This window comes from Cebus imitator, unplaced genomic scaffold (genome assembly GCF_001604975.1).
Source record: "Cebus imitator isolate Cc_AM_T3 unplaced genomic scaffold, Cebus_imitator-1.0 Scaffold15, whole genome shotgun sequence".
Lineage (NCBI taxonomy): Eukaryota > Metazoa > Chordata > Mammalia > Primates > Cebidae > Cebus > Cebus imitator.
The window spans coordinates 9,368,930-9,389,223 of NW_016107330.1; the positions used below are offsets into that span (position 1 = coordinate 9,368,930).

General features: G+C 45.2%; 1 protein-coding gene across 1 annotated transcript in view; it reads right to left on the reverse strand.

Moving 5' to 3' along the window:
- The window catches only part of UBR4 (ubiquitin protein ligase E3 component n-recognin 4), a 144,202-nt gene that overhangs the window by 14,666 nt on the left and 109,242 nt on the right, over positions 1–20,294 (reverse strand). Inside the window, exons 82-98 of the mRNA XM_037730827.1 lie at positions 18,484–18,613; positions 18,217–18,374; positions 17,401–17,510; positions 16,762–16,903; positions 16,306–16,387; positions 15,800–15,973; positions 13,539–13,660; positions 12,503–12,700; positions 11,417–11,497; positions 9,022–9,109; positions 8,382–8,509; positions 7,102–7,209; positions 6,431–6,550; positions 5,486–5,676; positions 4,859–5,032; positions 4,364–4,463; positions 403–621 (exon numbers count right to left, since the gene is read on the reverse strand). Coding sequence (XP_037586755.1) covers positions 403–621; positions 4,364–4,463; positions 4,859–5,032; positions 5,486–5,676; positions 6,431–6,550; positions 7,102–7,209; positions 8,382–8,509; positions 9,022–9,109; positions 11,417–11,497; positions 12,503–12,700; positions 13,539–13,660; positions 15,800–15,973; positions 16,306–16,387; positions 16,762–16,903; positions 17,401–17,510; positions 18,217–18,374; positions 18,484–18,613 — 2,325 coding nt within the window. The remainder of the gene's footprint in view (positions 1–402; positions 622–4,363; positions 4,464–4,858; positions 5,033–5,485; positions 5,677–6,430; positions 6,551–7,101; positions 7,210–8,381; positions 8,510–9,021; positions 9,110–11,416; positions 11,498–12,502; positions 12,701–13,538; positions 13,661–15,799; positions 15,974–16,305; positions 16,388–16,761; positions 16,904–17,400; positions 17,511–18,216; positions 18,375–18,483; positions 18,614–20,294) is intronic.

A 20,294-nucleotide genomic window follows, 5' to 3' on the forward strand; every position in this document is an offset into this window, starting at 1 on the left:
GCTTGTAGGACTGTACTTCCTCCAAGGTGGGACAGTTAGCAGAGCTCTTTGTGGCAACCACTTATTAGTTATATGCCTTGGCCTATTTACTTCACTTCTAAGTTTCAGTTACTTCACCTGGAAAATGGGTATAACCGTTATCAACCTCCTAGAACTACTTCAGGGCTTAAATAAGTCCTCAATAAACAATGGCTGTGATCACTGGTTTACTGTTTAAGTAAACTTCGTAAGTCACTTACCCTGAGTCGCACCTGTATGATTGAACAATAGTGGTCCCACCTCTGAGAGGGCCTACCATGCCTAGTTCCTTCCTCCTCCTCTATCCAGCCTTCTCCTTCTCCATGGCCACCTCCTCCTCAACAGTGTGGGCAGAAACATGGGGACTCGGGGAGGTGGCTTTACCGTCATGCCCAGGGTGCCCAGAGCCTTCTGCCTCATTGCCATGGCCATGCGCTTCTTCTCCGCCCGGGTCTCCCTGCGGGCCGCGTCAATCTTCTTGTTTACATCAGGGTGTTCCCGCAGGGCTTCCAGCAGGTTCTCTGCCAGAGTCCCAATGCCCTCATCACTGGACACCTGCTCCAGCTTATGCAGGTTTGGGATGGAGTCGGTTCCAATCAGAACCTGCCAATAAGAGACCAGAGAGACACATAACTCCAATTATGTAGACAAACCTTTCTGGAAGCTTAAAGGTTTAGAAACTCAACCAGTGTGCATCACCTCATGTCACCTGCTCAGCTGCAATGATGTCCTTTGATTCTACACTTTGAGAGACAAAGACAGATGGAAGAGGGTTTGACTCTGCCACTGCCTCTGACCAGTTGCTACGTTCTAAGCTCAGTATTTCCATCTATAAAATGGGGATAATGCCAGGGCTGCTGTGAGGATCAGAAATTAGATAACATGCAAAGCATCCATCACAGGGGACATGGAAAGGGGCCAGGAGAAGATACTTATCCAGGTAAGAGAAGCCGCAGCACCTGATGAGTCGTGAGTGATGAACTCACCAGCCAGAGCAGGCACTGGACGTTCATAAGGGCCTACCCTAAGTTCTCCACCTGGGAGCCCCCAGGTCCACCAAACCTAGGAGCACAGTTTTCTCAGCCTAGGGATACTAGAGGTACAATGACAACAAGCAGGTATGGAGATTAAAAACTTAAACAAACAAACAAAAAAAGATATTAACAAGAGAACTCGGTGCCAGAAAAAGCTGGCAGTCACTACATACGGCACCGCACGGTCAACAGGGGTGGGGAACATCAGAAGGCTAAAGGCAGGTGTAGCTGGAAAAAGCTCTCCAGGTGAGCTCACTGAGAAATATCACCACATCCCTGAAATCCTCACCACCCTGTCACAAGTGACTTGATAGCAATTATTACATATGAGACAAGCTGAAAACAATAAAGCCAGCACATCACTCGGTAGCTCATAAATCTGTTCTCATAGCAAGTCCGCTTCCAATCTGTGTCTCAGCAAAATTATATATTCTCTCATGTCTCATGCTCCTAAACGCTGAGCCCATATTTTAACTCTGACTGAGCTTTTCCACAGGTACCCCAAACTCAACATTCTGGCTGTTTACAGTGTGTGCATCCTTGCACATGTGTGATTTCAGTGCTGGGGAAACAAAGACTCTGCCCTCATTTAACTTACATTCTAGTAATTAATAGGATAAACCATATGTTGATAGCATAGTCTAATGAACTCTCCTCCACCTTACTCGCAAACCTCCGATCTTCTCCGTCTCAGTGGCGCCACCATTCACCTCATTACCCAGTCTAGCAACTGAGCAGGGCTCTTGATTCATCCAGCTTCTTTGCTCCTCCAAATCCCATTTATTCTTCCTCCCAGCTCAATCTCTGTTCAATGTATCCATGAACTAGTTCAGGCCATGATTTCTCTCACCTTGATTGCAATAAAAGCCTGTTCTTCCTACCTCCAACCTCAACTCCCTTCAATTCACTCTCTATGAAACGGCTGGGGCACTGCCCTCAGGAGAAAACCCACACTCCCCTTCTGGGAGAAAGAACATGCCTTGCCCCTGCTCGGGTCTTCATCGGCAGCTCGTGCCATGTCTCACCTCCCACTGCAGCTGCTTTCAATTTTTGGAAGGCTTTAAGCTCTCTTTAGCCCCTAAGCCTTTGCAGGTGCCCTCTACTAAACATGCCCTCCTCTTTCCTTAGGCCCTTCCACACTGTGTCTATCTCGCTGTTTAGTAATAAACAAAAGCTCTATCTTCCACCAGACAGTAAGCTCCCAAAAGGCACAGACAGTGATTGTCTCCTTACCTTGCACAGGACCAGGTATACAACAGGTACTCAATAAATATGCATTGAAAGAAAAATGAATGGTCACAGCGTAAATGCCAACTATCTAACTAGATAAAGCCTTATTCTAAATAAAGTAATTCAATTTGGTAACTAAGAATAAGCCTGGAAGGCCAGGAGTGGTGACTCATGCCTGTAATCCCAGCACTTTGGGAAGCCAAGGTGGGTGGATCACCCGAGGTCAGGGGTTCGAGACCAGCCTGGCCAACATGATCAAATTATGTTTCTACTAAAAATGCAAAAAAATGGCCAGGTTGGCACCTGTAGTTCCAACTACTTTGGAGGCTGAGACAGAAGAACTGCTTGAACTGGGAGGCAGAGGTTGCAGTGAGCCAAGATTGTGCCATGGCACTCCAGCCTGGGCAACAGGAGTGAAACTCCATCTCAAAAAAAAAAAAAAAGCCTGGAAATCCGCTGACTTTGAGTTCCAAACTCATGGTGTTCCCTTTGGCCATATCACAGCTGGGTTCCTTGATTTATCATACACAAAATAGAGATGTTACAAGGATAGGGAAAAGAACATATGTGAAAATTCCTATGTAGAAAAAACAATCTCCACAAATATATACTAATTATGACTCCACTGACTTGAATAAAAGTTTAGAAAAGGGATTTCAGTGAGACACAGTAAAGAATCTTCACTGCATTCGAGTCGCCAAGTTTTTGGAATGAGTTATCAGAACAGATTACGAAAGGAGACAGTGGAACTATTTTCGATAGAACACTACAAACAGAAAAAACCCAATGCTGAGGACGCTCAAAACTCAACATTAAAAAACAAACACTCCAGTTAGAAAGCGGGCAAAAGACATAAACAGACATTTCACTGAAGAAGATACACAAGGCACATGAAAAGAAGTTCAACATCATGAACCACTAGGAAAACAAACGACAAGGGACCCCTGCACATCTACCAGAACAGCAAAAACGAACAGTCACCAAATGCTGGCAAAGACACAGAGAAACTGGATCGGTCAGTTTGGCAGCTTCTAATAAACAAAATATGCAACTACTACACAACCCAGCAACTGCACTCTTGGGCATTTATCCCAGAGAAATGAAAACTTATATTCACATAAAAACCTGCACACGAGTGTTCATGGCAGCTTTATAAGTAACAGCCAAAACTGGCAACAATCCAGGTATCCTTTAGTGCGTGAATGAACCTGGATGAAACTCCAGAAAATCATGCTGAGAAAAAGAAAAAAGACAATCCCAAAAGGTCACATGCCGTACAACTACATTTGTACAACATTCTTGAAATGACAAAATTACAGAAATGGAGAACAGATTGGTGGGTGCCAGAGGCTGTGGCAGGGGAGCAGGGGAAGGTGGATGTGGCTGGAAAAGGCCCAGAGGGCCCTTGTGCAGAGGAAACTGCCTGCATCCTGACGGCACTGATGTCTATATTCTGGTTGTGGTGTGTGCTCAGGTTCCACATGATGTTACCCCTGGGGTACAGTGGGAAAAGGATCCATATGATTTCTCTGTATTTAACAACTGCATGTGAATCTGTAACAATCTGCAAATTAAAACTTCGATCAGAAAGAAAAACAAAAAAACCCAGCCCTGGCCATCTATCCAGGGCCAGATAGGACTGGATCTATGAGGGGTTACCGCTCAGTCCCATGGGGAGAAATCAGAAATGAGCTGCAGAGTAGAATGGATGGGACTCCCTAAGAACAAAGTGTTCAGCTGCTTGAGGCAGAGAGAAAACAGAGGTGATGATAATCTAAGTGTCCCAATGACTGTGGCCTGACACCCAAGTGTTTTACTCGCTGGTCAGCCATACCCTCACAGTTCAACAGCTGCATAGCTGACCCATGAGACAATGAGGCCCCACTTAAAGAATGAGTTGAATGGGGGAATCACAAATACAACTGACTTCTCTCAGCACACAGAGAGACGAAGTCGATGACCTCTGAGGCTCACTTCCACTCTAGGAGTCTTATATATTAGGGTAAGTTATGTCTCAGGGTGAACTAGCACGGTTAAACTTGTACCCCTGCACCCTCACACTACTTATCCTGGCTACCCACCTGGGTGGCAGGGTGCTGGATGGCCAGGCCCCGAAGCAGCCTCAGGATAAACGGCAAGGCTGGGCGAGACAAAAACTTTTTCCAGATGTCGGCATCCAAGCTGCAAAGCAAATGAAGGCTTATTGGCAGGCCAGGGAAGCAAAGGCTACCTAGAAACCAGTTGTTGACTCTGGCTTGTTTAAAGCCCCGGTGCCTGTTTAAATGTGACCCTCTCCAAGTGTCATGAAGAATCACATAGAACCACCCAGCTCAGCTGAAAAGCCAGGTAGAAGTGAGTATTCTAAGCAGAAACCAAAAAGTTGCCATCCTTTTCCCATAAGTCCCAAAGGGCTCTGCAGTGGTTGGATGGTCACCCACACAGTTTCCAGAAAGGGTTGGGAGGCCCCAAGGAGGGCAAGGCACACGCGTGAAGCTTTACGCCAAGATGCTGACGGAGAAGGAAAAGGAAAGGGCAAAGGGGAGACAAAGCAGCCCCTCTGTGAGAGGGCTTCATACTTCTTGGCGCTAGGGATGTGCTTTTTCATGTAGTCAAGCGCATTCTGGGTGATCCCCTTCTGGAGAATCAGATCCTTCAGCTGGTGCCCATTGCTGTTGTTCTTGATGCCAGCAGCTATTTTACAGAAGCAGTCCAGGAAGACTTTATCATCGCCACTGTGATCTTCATCATACCTAGAAGGAAAGAGCAGAGTCTGAGGGTGCAAAAGGTGGGGCAAAACCCAATCATTCACTCTCTTGGCTAACAATTGTCAACAGCCTATAGAATATCAAGACTAAACTCCCTAATGTGACACAAAGACCCTTCTGCCCTGGCTCCTGCCACTCTCTCTGTTGCCTGCTATGTCTCCCACACTCACAGCTTTCTCTTGCACTCACACTTCTGCACACGTGACTCCATCTCGTCATATTCCTCCCACCTCACCAACCACTTTGCCTTCTCTGCCTAGCCAATTGCTACTCCAATACAGTAACTATTTACTCCCCAACTAGACTGAACTCCTTAAAAGCCAGAACAAGGACACAAAAATCTAATAGAAATTCAAGTGATTCTTCCTCATCTCACAGGCCTAGTTCAGGGTTTTTGTAGGGACTCTCATTTCACTTTATGAAACCCAAATAACATACTTATCAAAGTTGCAGTATGGTTTGAATCGCTCCACCAAGATCTGCATTTTCTCCACCTCTCCAAAGGAAAGGTACGGGATGATGCGAAGCAGGCCCTGGAGCACGCTGGGGTTGGAGCGGACGAAGGTGCTGTTGATCTGGTCCAAGAGCATCACGAGTTGATCCTTGTCACCTGTCAGGAGGAGGTTGCCCTGCAACAGAAAAGAGGGTGGGAGTCCCATGAATGCCGCCAGGACTGTGGCTGCAGCCACATCTGAGCCCCAAAGGTCACCATTTCTATCAGAGTCATCAGGAGTAGCCTTAGAAGAACTGTGTTTCAGCACTTCCTGGGGAATAACAAACAGTATGCGTTTCACTTGAGAGTGTGGCTTCTAAATTCCTGTGACAGTTCTGTTACTAGTCCCAGGTAGTCAAAATATACCAATACAATCTTCCTTTCCTGTAACAGAATGCAGGCTGCTGTGCATTCATTTGGTCATAGCTCTGGCCAAATCATTAGTGCCAATAAGAATGGAGAAAATTATAGGTGGAGAGAAATTCTGGAAGTTGGAGACCTGGGTTCTAGGCCTGATTTCCACCAGTAACCAATTATATACCACAGTTGAGGAAATGCCAAGTCCCGGAAATGAAGTGCACTATTCAATTCCTGAACTATGAAACACAAGATTGGACTAAAGCCCCTGTCTATAACAAGTGGGACATGCCAGGATTCCATTAATGAGCAGCTTTCGAGTAAAAGACTATCCTTAGCAATCTTGCTTGCTCCGAATCCAAAGATTTCAGGTTTCAATACAATTATGTCACCATTAGTTGAGTCTTGACATTCCAATGCTTAAGGAGGCTCTGTCATTCTCAGGTGGGCTAAGCCAGACACAGGCCTGTTGTGGGCAATGGGACCGTGCAGGCTCTCAGTGCCTGCAGATGGGAGGGCCAGGCCCCACTCACCTTGTCCTCACTCAGAGGCTCAGCATTGGACTCATCAAGAATGATCTCCATGATGCTAAGCACCTGCTCAGCCACAGCTGCGCCCCCACTGTCCTTGCTTTCTTGTTCCGCTACAAGCGCCTGTAGGAGAAGGAGACCCAGTCGCTCTCAGAACAAGACCACAGCCATTCACTGCTGATAGCATTTGCTCTCAAGGATCCCCTCATGGCCTTACTTCCCAGAGACCGTGTGTGTATGACTATGTGTATGTATGTGTGTGTGTATATGCATGTTCTGAGAGGGAGACAAGTGTGAGAGCTTTGGATGACAGGGAGAACGTGAAGTTCCAGATCTCTTTCTTGGCTGCCTCAAGGAGATGGGGACTTCTTTCCCATTGGTGTGTAGTTAGACTGTTTAAGGGACTGCCTTCCTCTCATCTCTGATTTGAACTCAGGAAAGGAATGAGGAAGTTCTTGGGTGCCATGGCAGCAGCATGGGGATGGGTGGGGGGTGAGGGGCAACCAGAGGAGAAGGGCAGCTGAATGATCCAAGCCTCTACACCAGTCAGCCAGAGAGATGAAGAGCTTGAAGAAGCCATGAGTCCATTTCATCTAAGCCTAGAACTGAAATGTCTTCCCCACACCCAGACTTCCAAGGCTTACTCTTCATCATTTGCAGCCCATGCTCTTTACCAAGTTTAAAGTCCCCAGCATGACATTCAAGGTGTTCATTTCCAGTTTGACCAGTTGCTGCCGGTTGACTTTCACCTTCACGCAGTAACTGAACAATTTCAGTAGCACCTGACAAGAAAAGCCAGTCAAAACCCATGAGACCACATGAGAGTGTAAGGTGCGGGGAGCAGTAGGAAAGGGATGTCTAAGCAGAGTCCGTCCTATACCATCAGCAGGGGTTCCTTTGAAATGAAGAGGACAGGAGGGAGAAGTGACCCTTAAGGGGACATGGTAAGATAGCTGGGCTCTCACAATTGGTAGTTCCACAGGCTGGATATATCTCTACCATCTCTAACTCAATGGCAGTGACACCAGTTCCTAATGCAAGAGGTGATGATCTTGTCTTGAGAGAAATCCCAGCATTAACTCAGACGCTAAACTAATAGTAAATAGAATGATCCCAAAGCTTCTGGCCTGTGAGAGCTCAGAACCACATAGGTCATTTAAAACAAAGGCACAGGCTAGGCACAGTGGCTCACGTCTGTAATCCCAGCACTCTGGGAGGCCAAGGCAGGTGGATCACCTGAGGTTGGGAGTTCAAGACCAGCCTGACCAACACGGAGAAACCCCATCTCTACTAAAAATATAAAATCAGCCGAGCATGGTGGTGCATGGCTGTAATCCCAGCTACTCAGGAGGCTGAGGCAGGAGAATTGCTTGAACCTAGGAGGTAGAGGTTGCAGTGAGCCGAGATCGCACCATTGCACTCCAGCCTGGGTGACAAGATCAAAACTACNAAAAAAAAAAGGCACAATAATAATAGTAATAATAATAAAATATATATATATATTCTCATAAACCCTGGGGGAGTGGGGGCTAGTGAAAATAATAGTATAATATTTGTGGTGCCTCTCTGGAATGCTCTAATCCTTACTAAGGAGATTAGTTAGATAAATACCCAAACAAAACCCTACAATGCAAGAAATGATTTACATTATAAAATCCATTTTAAAAACAACAATAATAATAATGGTTAAAACAAGTACAGTTATTTGGGTAAAGACAGATGCTGGCTCTACAGATAACTAAAGAGGTACTGGAGAAGGGAAGTGGGCCAGCAGGTCGGGAAGAGGGGTGCCCGAGAATGTAGAGGGTTCCTAACTGCCTTCGCCAACTCGCACTGCTCCATAGCACCATGCTGCCCTCTAGGGTAAAATGACACAGTGGCCATAGCTTCTTTTCACAGGGGTCTCTCCCAATGCAGAAAGGCTGGCCCCCATACCTTGCTGCCCCTAACTCACCGTTAGAAGGTGGCGTCCCTGCTTGAAATCTCGGATCCCGGCGAGTCTGTTAAGCATGCATTCCAGGCCCCCACACTGAGCCATCACACCAGCCATTTTGTACACTTCTTCTTCATCTTCTTCTTCATCTAGGGGAGAAGGGAAGCCAGCAGAAATGGAGGGGAAGGTGAAGATGGGAATAAGCTAGGCCAGAGTAAGACAGCCCTATTCCACATCTCCAGTAAAGACACAGCCAATAAAAAGGGTCAATGATGGACAATATGAAACTATTCCACCCTCAGTAGAAGCTTTTTTTAAGTTTCAAGTCAATTAAAATTACTTACTCAAATGTCAAAGTATGAGTACTTATATCATCAAGGGGGTGGGGGGAAGAGAAAGTTAAAAATGAATCTGAATTCAAGTTTATTGTTAATTGCATCTTCCTCTAAAAGTTTGGTGTTTTTTTTTTTTTTAATCCTCAGTGGTATCTGCATCATACCATAGACATTTCTATTTTTCCTCAACTGAAGAAACAATCTCCCCACAACTCCGACGCAGAGGTACAAGACAGAACCTACTGAGTATACCCCAATGTCCTGGGATGTGAGCCGCTCTTTAGTCCCGAACTCAAATCCAATGTGCAGCATTGTCTATGATCTACCTGTGGTAGAGTCCAGGGACTCAATGAACTCCTCTGTGGCATCTCCCAGCAGCCCCCGCATACGATAAACAATCCTCATGGGCTCTCCCTGGGCAGAGAAAGTTGGAGAAAGGTATTTAAAAACAAGCCCACACAAATGCAAAGAACTCCATACTTGGTCTTGCTTAAAGCTACAGCAATGTGGAGAGCCTCTATTTTTCTACAAGGTCTCATCCACAATATCTAGAATCCAACTGTATAGCAATTCACTTAGGGGAAAGAATATTAGTTTTATTTAGTGTCTACTATAAGCTAGACATGGTATGAAACATTTTAAAGACACTATCTCCTTCAATTTCATTACAACACTATGTAGTTACTTAATATTTATTGAATGTTTTACTCTGTGCTAGGTCCTGTGCTAATTAAGTACTGTAGATGATCCTTTTACACAAGGTTACACAGCTTGTTCAAGGTTGCCAAGCTATAAGCGGAGGTCTAATTCCAAGCCTGGACCTTCCTCAGGAGTAGAAACTCTCTCCCATCAATAGGAACTACTACCCAGGACAAGCAAGGCCATTTAAATCAAAGAGCTTTGACTCAAGTCTCAGGAATACAGGAAAAGAGAGTAGATCAATCTTTGCCTATAGAGATTCGGATGTCTTTATATAACTATACAAGGAGGGGGTTCATCCACAATTCTTTAAGCTAAACCCATAATCTGACTGGAATAAGAATCAAGGCTTTTTTAAATGATGAAATTACAGCAACTTCACTAAATTGAAGGATCAGAAAAGTTCACTATATGTCTGGCACTGAGTGCATATAATATTATTATTCTCATTTTGCAGATTAGAAATTGGAGCTCAAAGTAACCCTCAATGAAATCCAGTGGGGGATTTGGTAGCACACTAAATATGTAAAAAATTAAAGGCCAAAATGTACAAACAGCCTGCCTCCAAGTATAGGCTTAGCTTCAGAACAGGAAACCCTGGAGGAAGACAACCCTCCAGAAAGGCCGGTTGTAGAAGTGTTTCCGGCTACGGAAGCCCAGTGAGGATTCCCCAGAGAGAGAACCACCACAGACACTGAACACAGAGCAGGTTCTAGTCAGCAGCTAAAAAGGTAGGTTGCTTATCAGGGAAATGGAGGGCAAAGTAGAGAAGGAAGCTGAAGTCCCAGAACAAATACTATCACAAACTCTGGACTTTGCCAGAAAACCTTCTAACTAGATTAAGCACATCAATGTGAGGGGCAAATGATTCTCAATGTCTATCTTGCGTCACCATTCAAGGGAGATAGATACCCTTGTGCATTCTTTGGGTTCACTACTGCCATTTACAAGAGTGCCCAGAGAAGCTTGGTCTTAAATTTTTATGTGCATCAGGGATTAAATCAGTATCATTCTGTTTCGATGCTGAAATCTCTGTGACAAGATGTATTGACTGGGACAGTTCTCTGCCAGTCCCTCGGCCAACAGTGCAACATCGACCCAGCTGGCAGCAGACCAACAGTAAACAGTGACCAGGATTCCCAGCCCAGTGGGAGAAAAGAAAGGAGAGAGGCGGAAATATGTAAAAAATTAAAGGCCAAAATGTACAAACAGTATACTGCCAATTTAGTTTCTCAAACTCTACAGAAGTGTTTGGGACCAAGTATAGAAGTTTGCTGTGCGTCCCTGCTACTAGCTTGCTGTAATTAAGTTACTTATCTGATACATGTACTAAAGACCTCTCCTCCCAATAGAAACAAGAGGAGGGAAGAAATGCCCTGAGGAGAGAGAAATGGAGGGGAAGAAAAAGAAACAGGAAGAGAGGGAAGGAAGGAACAGAGAGAGACTAAGAAAGGAGGGAAAGGTGAAGGGGACCATCTGATACTTTCACAAGTGGACAAACAGTATCACTCATGATGGTCAAAAGGTACAGAGCGCTGGACTTCCTTCATTTCCCTTTTCCCCTCCTCAAGAACAAATGCCTGTTTGAGCCTCAATTCCCCAACTAGTAAAACAGCAATGATGCTCCTTGACACAGCTACTGGGAAAATGTTCTATTAAGTGAGCAGGCTAATCTCAGCTGAGAGGTGTCCATATTGAAGGGAACAAAACAGCAAGCATTCCCAACACAGAGCTTCCTTTGACACTCCCTGGCTTCCAGTCCTTGGGGTTTGACAACTTGCACAGCCCAGCAAAACGCTTTTGCTTTCCTGAGGCTCTTCAACCTTCATTAGTCAGATGCCTCCAAAGGAAAACAGGATGATTGGTTTTCTTCACACAACCCCAAATAGGGAAAGTAAAGCCTCAGAGCGCTGCTACAAGCAGGGTAAGTGATGATGAACAATGGCTCCTGCTGGTACAAGTCTGCATAGCACAAATCAGAAAAGGGAAACCACACCTCCAAGCAAAAAAGCAGGCACATACCTCATTCGTGGTACACCAAACTTTTTTGTAAACTTCAGCCACAGGAAGGTCCAAACTAATGATTTTATTGTTCACTAGAAGCTGAACAGAAAAGGAGGTGAAGCTGTTATTCTAAATAATTGTAAGGCAAGTAAAATCCAAGAGCAAAGGGCACCTTATGGCAATGGTTCATAATTCATCATTTTTGTATGCCATGGACCTATCAACTCTCCCACTTAAAAAAAAAAAAAAAATGGCCGGGCGCGGTGGCTCAAGCCTGTAATCCCAGCACTTTGGGAGGCCGAGGCGGGTGGATCACGAGGTCAAGAGATCGAGACCATCCTGGTCAACATGGTGAAACCCCGTCTCTACTTAAAATACAAAAAATTAGCTGGGCATGGTGGCGTGTGCCTGTAATCCCAGCTACTCAGGAGGCTGAGGCAGGAGAATTGCCTGAACCCAGGAGGCGGAGGTTGCGGTGAGCCGAGATGGTGCCATTGCACTCCAGCCTGGGTAACATGAGTGAAACTCCGTCTCAAAAAAAAAAAAAAAAAAAAAAAAAAAAAAAAGCACATGTGTGCAAAACACACAGAATTTTGTGCACAATTTCAGGGGCTGCAAGCATCCCTAACCCACACATGGGCTGCAGCTTAGACACACCGCTGGGGACCTTGCCCCACAGGCTCAGAACCAGAAAAGGCTTTTCACTGTGTAAAAATGCCAGACCCTCCTGGATCTGCCAGAAGGTAACTGACGCAGGGCCATACACCTATGCAAGGGGTAAAATACCAATATTTAGGGGGCTCAGGTAACTCAGACTCACCGAGAAGTCTCTGCCAGATGCAGCAATAATAAACACCTACCACTACTACAACCAACAGCCAACAACAATATGCTTACTTCCTGCCAGGCCCTGGGCAGAGCCCTTTACAGGTTATTAATCTTAGCACTAGGTGAGGTAGAAAGGTGCAAATCATTAAACCCAATTTATAGAGCAATAAACTCAAGGCCACCTGCCCCAGGTTAATCAGCTACCAGGAGGAAGCACCTGGATTTGGTCCCAGCCCCTGCTCTTAAACGTGGGCACCGCTGTCCTATGCTCATTACCTCCATGCCACTGTCATCTTCCAGGAGGGCCACCAAATCACAGTCCTGGCAAATCTTGTTCTTTATATCCCTCATCAGTGGCCCGATGCCTGGCTCATTGCTGCTATATGGGTTCCCAGGCATCCTGCCCTGTAAGAAGTCTTCTTGTTGGGGATCCTTCTCCAGGGTCACAAAGAACTCAGTGACTTCATTCTCCTCCTGGAGGACAAAGGGAAGTGTATATCAGAAGGGATGGCAGAGGCAGGACACTCGAGGAAAACATACCACACTCAGCAAGTCCCCCAAACACGTAAAAAGACTGCATCTCCGCTGAACCCCCAGGGCAGATTAGGAGACAAAGCCCAACAAAACAAGCAGACAAGGAGTGACACATGAGAGATGTGTTAATGAAATGGGGGAAGGGGTGCAAGAAGGGACCTTCCTTCCTCCTCCCGCAGGTCTCATTTGATGCTAACCAATTTGGGGCCAGAGGACTTTGTCACTGATGACCCTGAAGTCAAGGAAAGGGCTTCTCTATGGGACATGACACTCAGGCACACCCACAATGAGTTCTCATTGCTAGCTGACGATACTAGTGTTCATCCACCCTCAACAGCAGGAAGGGTGCTCTGGATCATACTGTGCTTCCACACAGCTCAGTCCAGGAAGCAAAACACATGCTGCATGTGTGCACAAAATACAGGGCAGAAAAAGAAGGAAGAGAATGAAAATAACTTTATATTGTAGCTCAATGCTGCCTCTCCACAGCATGCTGGATTGATAATGCAATGGGATTTTGGTAATGGAGGTTAAACCTAGTTTTTAAAAAAAACATGATTCTTTACTTGAATCCAGAAAACTAAGACCAAGGAAGGCCATTAAATGTCCCATTGTGAGCAAGAGAAAAATTATGAGGTTGCTTCTCTTTTATGGGGTGGATCTTCTTTAACTGCTAAGTGGTATAATGCACCATAACTTGAATGAATCACCAAGAGGTTTCATGGCCAAGAGGCCCGTGCTGACACACGAGAGCCATGGGAAACACCGCACTGCTTACGGGATAAATGATGCTGCAGAGCCTCTCAAAGATGAACACCGGGGTCCGGTAGTCATCCAGGTTGTAGCGCTTGGCTGTCTCAATGCACACAGCCATGAAGGCCTTGGTTTCTGATTCTGTACCTGCCAGAAATCAAAGCGGCCAAGTTAGGAAGGAGCCTCACCCATGCAAACTGAAATGAGACTTCTAGTTGAAGTACCATCATTGACAAATTATTTCTGCCTGGATAAGTCTTTAAACGCCCTACATGGCAATATCGGTAGTTCAAATTGGAAATATTATGCTGATTGATTTTATCCTCAGACCACATTCAGTTTGAAACCCGTAACATCCAAGTCAATGCACTCTATCATGACTGGCTGTGTACATGTCTTGCTCTCTCTCAGGATATAACATCTTCAAGGAGAGGGGCTGTGCCTTATTTAACTAGTATCTCCTTGACCAAAACAGGCACTCAAAAAATGTCAAATAATTCTGTGTTCCAGTCAAATCAAATGGAAGTTATAGTTTTTAGCTTCATTCTAAAAGATTAGGCAGAATGTCCTCTATAAGCAAAAAAGACAGCTTAAAGTAATGTGAAGGTGAGAAAATATGGTCTTTAAAAAGGTCCCATTTCAGCACTTTGAGCACTCAAGTTCGAGACCAGCCTAGGAATGTGGTGAAACACCACCTCTACAAAAAGCACAAAAGTTAGCTGGGCGTGGTGGCACACGCCTATAGTCCCAGCTACTCGGGAGGCTGAGATGGGAGGATGGCTTGAGCCCAGAAGACAGAGGTTACAGTGAGCCAAGATCATACCACGGTACTCCAGCCTGGGTGACAGAGTTAGACTTTGTCTCAAACAAAACAAAACAAAACAAAACAAAACAAAACAAAAGTCACACTGTCGCATTCCTGGGTGGGTCTGTAGCAAAAAAAAAAGGGTAAAGGGCCCTGACAAAGTCACCAACCAGGTCAGAATGGTATGATGAAAATGGCATCAGAAAGACTTCCATTTCGGGCAATAAAGCAAACAAGTTTCCCTGACCTGCTCCTCACTCCCCACCACCAAAAAACAATTTAAAGTGTTGAATAAAAATGTATCACTGAACTGCCACACTACCAAAGAACGGCCAAAAGTCAAAAACTAAGAGAAATTGGGAAGCCAGAGAGACAAGCAAAACACCAGTCAGTTTCTGCGTTGAGCTTTGGTTTCAATGTCCTGACCAGATTTGAGAGGTGGATAAAGACCCGAATCCACTGAGTCCAAGAGTCTAGCAGGAATCCCCCACCCCATGCCCCACAAACACAAAACTGGTACCCCAAAGATCTCTGCACCAAGGGGGTGCAACTATACCTTTCCCCCAATCAAGTAAATGAGGAAATTGTCTTTCCTTAAACTTTAGCATCAAGTAACAGGGAAAAAAATCTCCTCTGAAACTCATAATGAGCTGTCTCCTCATAGGGGTTTGCAGCTCAAACCTCTCACTACCTAGGAGGTCTGAAAAACCTGAGGCTCAGAACTGGGACAGCAGTGCCCTGAGCTGCCTCACAGAAGCAGTTATTTATCTTCTCTGGAGAAACACACCTTTGGTCCAGTCCTAAAGAATTTCCACAGATAAGGCTAAAAAATATGAGGTCACAGTGTAACAAGGCTTTAAGATACCATGAGCAAGAGCCAAAATAACAAACTGCAGTATCAGGCCTATAAACACCTCAAATTTTAGAATTATCAGACACAAATGTTTAATATGCTTATAGATCATATAAGGGAGGGAAATGTGAATCTTAAAAAAGAGACCATAAAGCCTAGAACTACAAGAATTCAATGGGTAGATTAAACATTTATACATAGTGAAGAAAAAATGAATTGAAGAAATTGTCAAAAATGCAGCACAAATATACAATGAGATAAATACTATGAAAGAGAGATAGAGAGACATGGATGACAGTGAAAATGGAGTTTCACAAGGAAAGGAAAGAGAACACAGCAGAGGGGATTAAAGAGACAATGGCTGCGAATTTTCCAGGCTGAGAAAAGACATCAATCAGAGAGCCTTTGACCTTGTACCGCTCGATAAGCTCAACATGAAAAGCCCAGCTCTGGTATTGAAAAGTCCAAGAGCCAACACTTTGTTAAGAAATGAGTCTCTCTTTGAATGCAGGGAGATGTTTGCCCACCTCCTATGGCTCTGTGGAACTGAGGGAAATGTGTCAAATGCACCTAGCCAGCCCCAGAAGGGACAGTGTGCCTCAAGCTCCAGGCCACTGGGCAGTGCTACCTGTGGTCATGTCTTCCAGCATCTCCAGCAGCATGTCCTGTGTCTCATCAATCAGCTTGGTCCTCTGCACCACCAGTTTTCGCAAGCACAGGTATCCATTCAGCACAGTACCCACCAAGCGACTTTTAAAATGTCTTTTGATGGATTCCACCTCAACAAAGGAGGAGAGAAGGCCTGTGGAGATGGGAAAATGTTGCTGTGAGAGCTCTGGATGAAAATGTAAGGAAGGTCTGTGTCTTCAAAAGATAATGAGTAGCTCAAAAAGCAGGGAAAATCTATTTTTGTGCACAGCACAGAGCAGGTGTCCAACGAGCAGAAGCGGTCAATAGCAAACAAAGTCTCAAAATCACAAACATATCAATACAGAAAAAAAATGCAGAGCTTAAATCTGCATTAAGGTCAGTACGAGAGAGAGAAAGAGTCAACCTCAGCACCCAAGGAACTAAGGGTTGTCCCTACAACAGATTCAGGATGCCCTAGAAGAAGGTCCAGGTGGCTCTCTTTACCTGTGAGACTTTTAAGAGCATAGCCCTGCTGCAGATCGGTGCTCAGGGTAGCCTCCTCCAGGGCCAGCAGACGGGCTATTTCCTAAACAGGATGACAAGTGCAGTCACTGCCAAGGATACCAGTTACCTCCACCACCATCCCTGGAGCTGGCAGCACCAACCACTCAGTAGTCACACCTTCTTCCTCGAGCCCTTGCGCAACTCCTTTCCAGGAGGCCAACAACAGTTCCAGTGCTGGTGAAGGATTGCTTAAAAACTGAGAACAGTCGAAATGCCCCCCAAGAGACTGATATAGCCATATGATAAATATAATAAAGTCACAAAAATATTTCCAAATACCTTCAACAAGTATTTCTTCTCAGCAAAAACAAACAAAACAGCATGGTAAAGTTGACATCAAAGTGCAATGAAAGGAGGATTAGGGAAGGGGCTCTCCTGGGCAATAGGGTAGGATACCTTAGTGATGAGGTTGCCCACATAGGGTAGGACTCCCCGAGCTGCCAAGTAGACTTTCCAGTGTGCGGAAGTGATGAGCTTCTGGTAGAGAGCCAGGTACTCGGCCGCACACTCCCCAGCTATGCTCAGCTCGTCCAGGTAACTGCCACCAAGAGGGACAGGGCACTACTAATCAAGAACTCTAACAATTTGAATGGCTCTGAGGATCCCCTTTCTCCTCCCAATCTTTCCTATCTTCTGCTGTCTGTCTCTCCCGCTTCCTAGAGGGTGGATGAAGAACATCCCAGAAAGCTCCAATTCCCACGTGGGAATTTCCCACACCTAGGCATGAATGCCACAGAATTTAAGCATTCACATTTTGGCACTGATTGCTATGAGAGAATTAAACAAGATAATGCATGCCAAGCATTTAAGCACTCAATCTCAATAAATATTAGCTGTTGCTGCTAACACCCACACCACCACCACCACCACCACTACCACTAAAATTCAGCTATTTAACACTTTGTTGTTTCCAGGGTCTTCTACAGGGAATGAAGGTGTGCCTTTCATTACCCTGATCCATGGATTTCCCCGGTGAAGATGAAAAGGCTCTAGAGGAAGTCTAACCACGCCCCTGAGCCCACTCCCAAATGGTACCTGGTAAGCAGATCCAGGACCTGCTGCTTGCGGCTGGGAATGGTGGCTAGAGCTTCCACAATGGTACAGGCTGCCTGGCGTGCAGCCTGCGTTGCTGGAGTGAAAAGCACCTGCAAGACGAGGGAGAGAAGGGGCCAGAGGCTCAGATGATGCCCTGCCTCACCAAGCCCCAGCAGGGCAGTCAACTGCCACCCATCTAAGAGAGGTCTTCTGGTACCTCTCTAGGAAAATGTTAGAGGTAAAAATCCCCAGCTAACACAAGACTTGACTGCTGTAGATGGGGAAAGGGGCTATGAAAGAGCCCTGCTTCTTCCTGGAGACTTCTCCATCAGGAGATGTGAAGAACATACCTACAATAAGCGAAGTAGGAAAAAGGGATCTTCCTTAGCAAAGATGCTGATAATTCTTTTTGAGGACACTTACATTTAATGTAAACCAAGTATTTCTTATTTTATATATGAATGGATAAATGGATTACCTAACATAGAATTACTTTAGCTAGAAAGAAGAGGGAGAGGAAGGACAGCAGAAGATACAAAAAAGTGGAAAGAGAAAAGGGACAATGGTCAGGGAGGAAAGCAGAAAGCATAAGGAGCTTGTTGAGATAAGCAGAAGAAGTTCTGTTTTGGCCTGTCCACCAGGCTAGCCCAGCAGCTGCAACCAAGAACCTGTACCCACTTCCTATTTGAAAGGAAGCAAGAACAGCCAAGAGAAAGAAGAGACAGCAGCACAAACACATGATGAGGGCCAGAAACACATTGCTCAGAGTCTGGGGTCAGGGTCAGCGGGTGAAGAGTCCAGAAAATGGCCACTCACTTGGCGCAGCCAGTTGTTATGTCCCAGTTTGAGATCCAAGGGGGAGGTCCTCTTCCCCCGACGACTCAGGAACTGTTTCCACCTCCACACATACTTCTCAGTCAAATAGAGATGGCGGAGCTCTGATTTGCTGGGGGCTTTCCCATTGCCATCCATCCCTGCAGGGCCAAGGGTTAAAGGGGTAGGTAAGTGAAAGAGTGACAGAAGGCAGGGCTGTCAGAGCACAGGCAGGAGTTCCCAGCATCTGGAAAAGACAGATAGGTATACCTCTGATAGGAAGACACTTCTTCCAGGCATCATAAGATGCCTTGGGGTCTCTCTTGAGCCACAGTTGAGCCTGGGCATGGATCTCATTGCAGTATGGTTTCACCGTGGTGAGGGCCTCGACAGGGACATCCTGGAGGAGACAAGTGGGGCAAGGTGAGGGCGCTCAAGAGCACACCTGAGACACAGCCCCAAAAGCATGGCACTGGTGCCCTAGGGGGTGACGTGCAAAGCCAAGACGATCAGGAGGATCAACATGTGTTTATTTTATGCCCAAATGTGCTCCTGTTAAACCATTTTGATCCCATTTAGCAGCAGCATCTCCACACTGAGCTTAAGGTCACTGATTTTTATTGTGCAGCAGAAGCTGTGGCTGGTTTCCTGCAGACAATCCTATAGCACGTACACTAATTCCTACCCCACGGCTGATCTACAGTTTCCCAAGTATAAATGTTCCACAGGTCACAAGCAGGCTCCAGAATGCAAACTGTCACTAACCAGAAGCAGTGTGCTGACAGAGAGCCACGGACAGCTCTCCAGGCCAGCATATCTCAAGCTGTTTGGCCTCAGAACCCTGTTATACTCTGAAAATTATTAAGGAGTCCAGAGAGCTTTGCTTTACATGGTTGTATCTATTGATATTTCTCATGTTAAAAATTAAAACTGGCTGGGCATGGTGACTCACGCCTATAATCCCAGCACTTTGGGAGCCCAAGGCGAGCAGATGATGCTTTAGGCCAGGAGTTCAAGACCAGCCTGGCTAATATGGTGAAACCCTGTCTCAATAAAAAACACCAAAAAAAATAGCTGGGCATGGTAGCATAGGCCTGTAATCCCAGCTACTCAGGGGGCTGAGACAGGAGGATTGCTTGCACCCAGGAGGCAGAGTTTGCAGTGAGTGGAGATCTTGCCACTGCATTCCAGGTTAGGTGACAGAGTGGGACCCTGTCTCCAAAAAAAAAAAAAAAACGCACACCCAAATAAATTTAAAAAACTGAGAAATTCTTAAGATATTTGTTAATTCACTTAAAAAGGAGAGTAAATCTATTATTTGTCAACCTAAATTTTATATTTTCCAAAACAAAAATAACCTACAGAAAGATGTGGCACTGTTTTATATTTTTGATAATTGTTTAATGACTGCCTTATAAGACATCTGGATTCTCGTATCTGCTTCTATGGTCAAAGTGCCATGTTACGTGGTTTTGGCTGAAGTATATGAAAAACACTGGGCCTCATCAGATATGCAGTTGGTTGGAAAAGGAAAGAATATTTTAATAACTTTTTCAATGAATTATGGATTTTTTTGAGACTATACCAAAATTCAACAAATTATAGGGTCTGAAAGATTAGCTGTATTATGGACTCTGAAATCACATCAATAAACTTTTCATAGTTCATTACGCTAACCTTCATTTTTTACCCAGCAGGATATAACATGCATTGGTCATTAGAAAACACTAGTTTACACGGTCATGTCAGTTCTTCTTAAAGCTCACTTCACTCATTTTGAGGAAAGTATCTGCCAAATACAAGCCTAATACAAACCATAATTTGCCCATCAGCCATTTTCTCAAGCACAAGCTTAAAGCTTGAGAGACCCATGGAAAGGCAGCTGGTTCATATGGCATCTCACACAAGTACCTTTCCTCGGCACAATGGCTGTACTTGGGGTACAGCAGAGGCACTTTTGGTGTGCTCATTTTGTCACACTGAGCATTAAACAGATTCATACCCAAGAGTGGAGATTTAATGAAATTAATTTGTACTGCTTCATCAAGGATATTCTTGATGAAACCAGGTGGCAGTGAAGA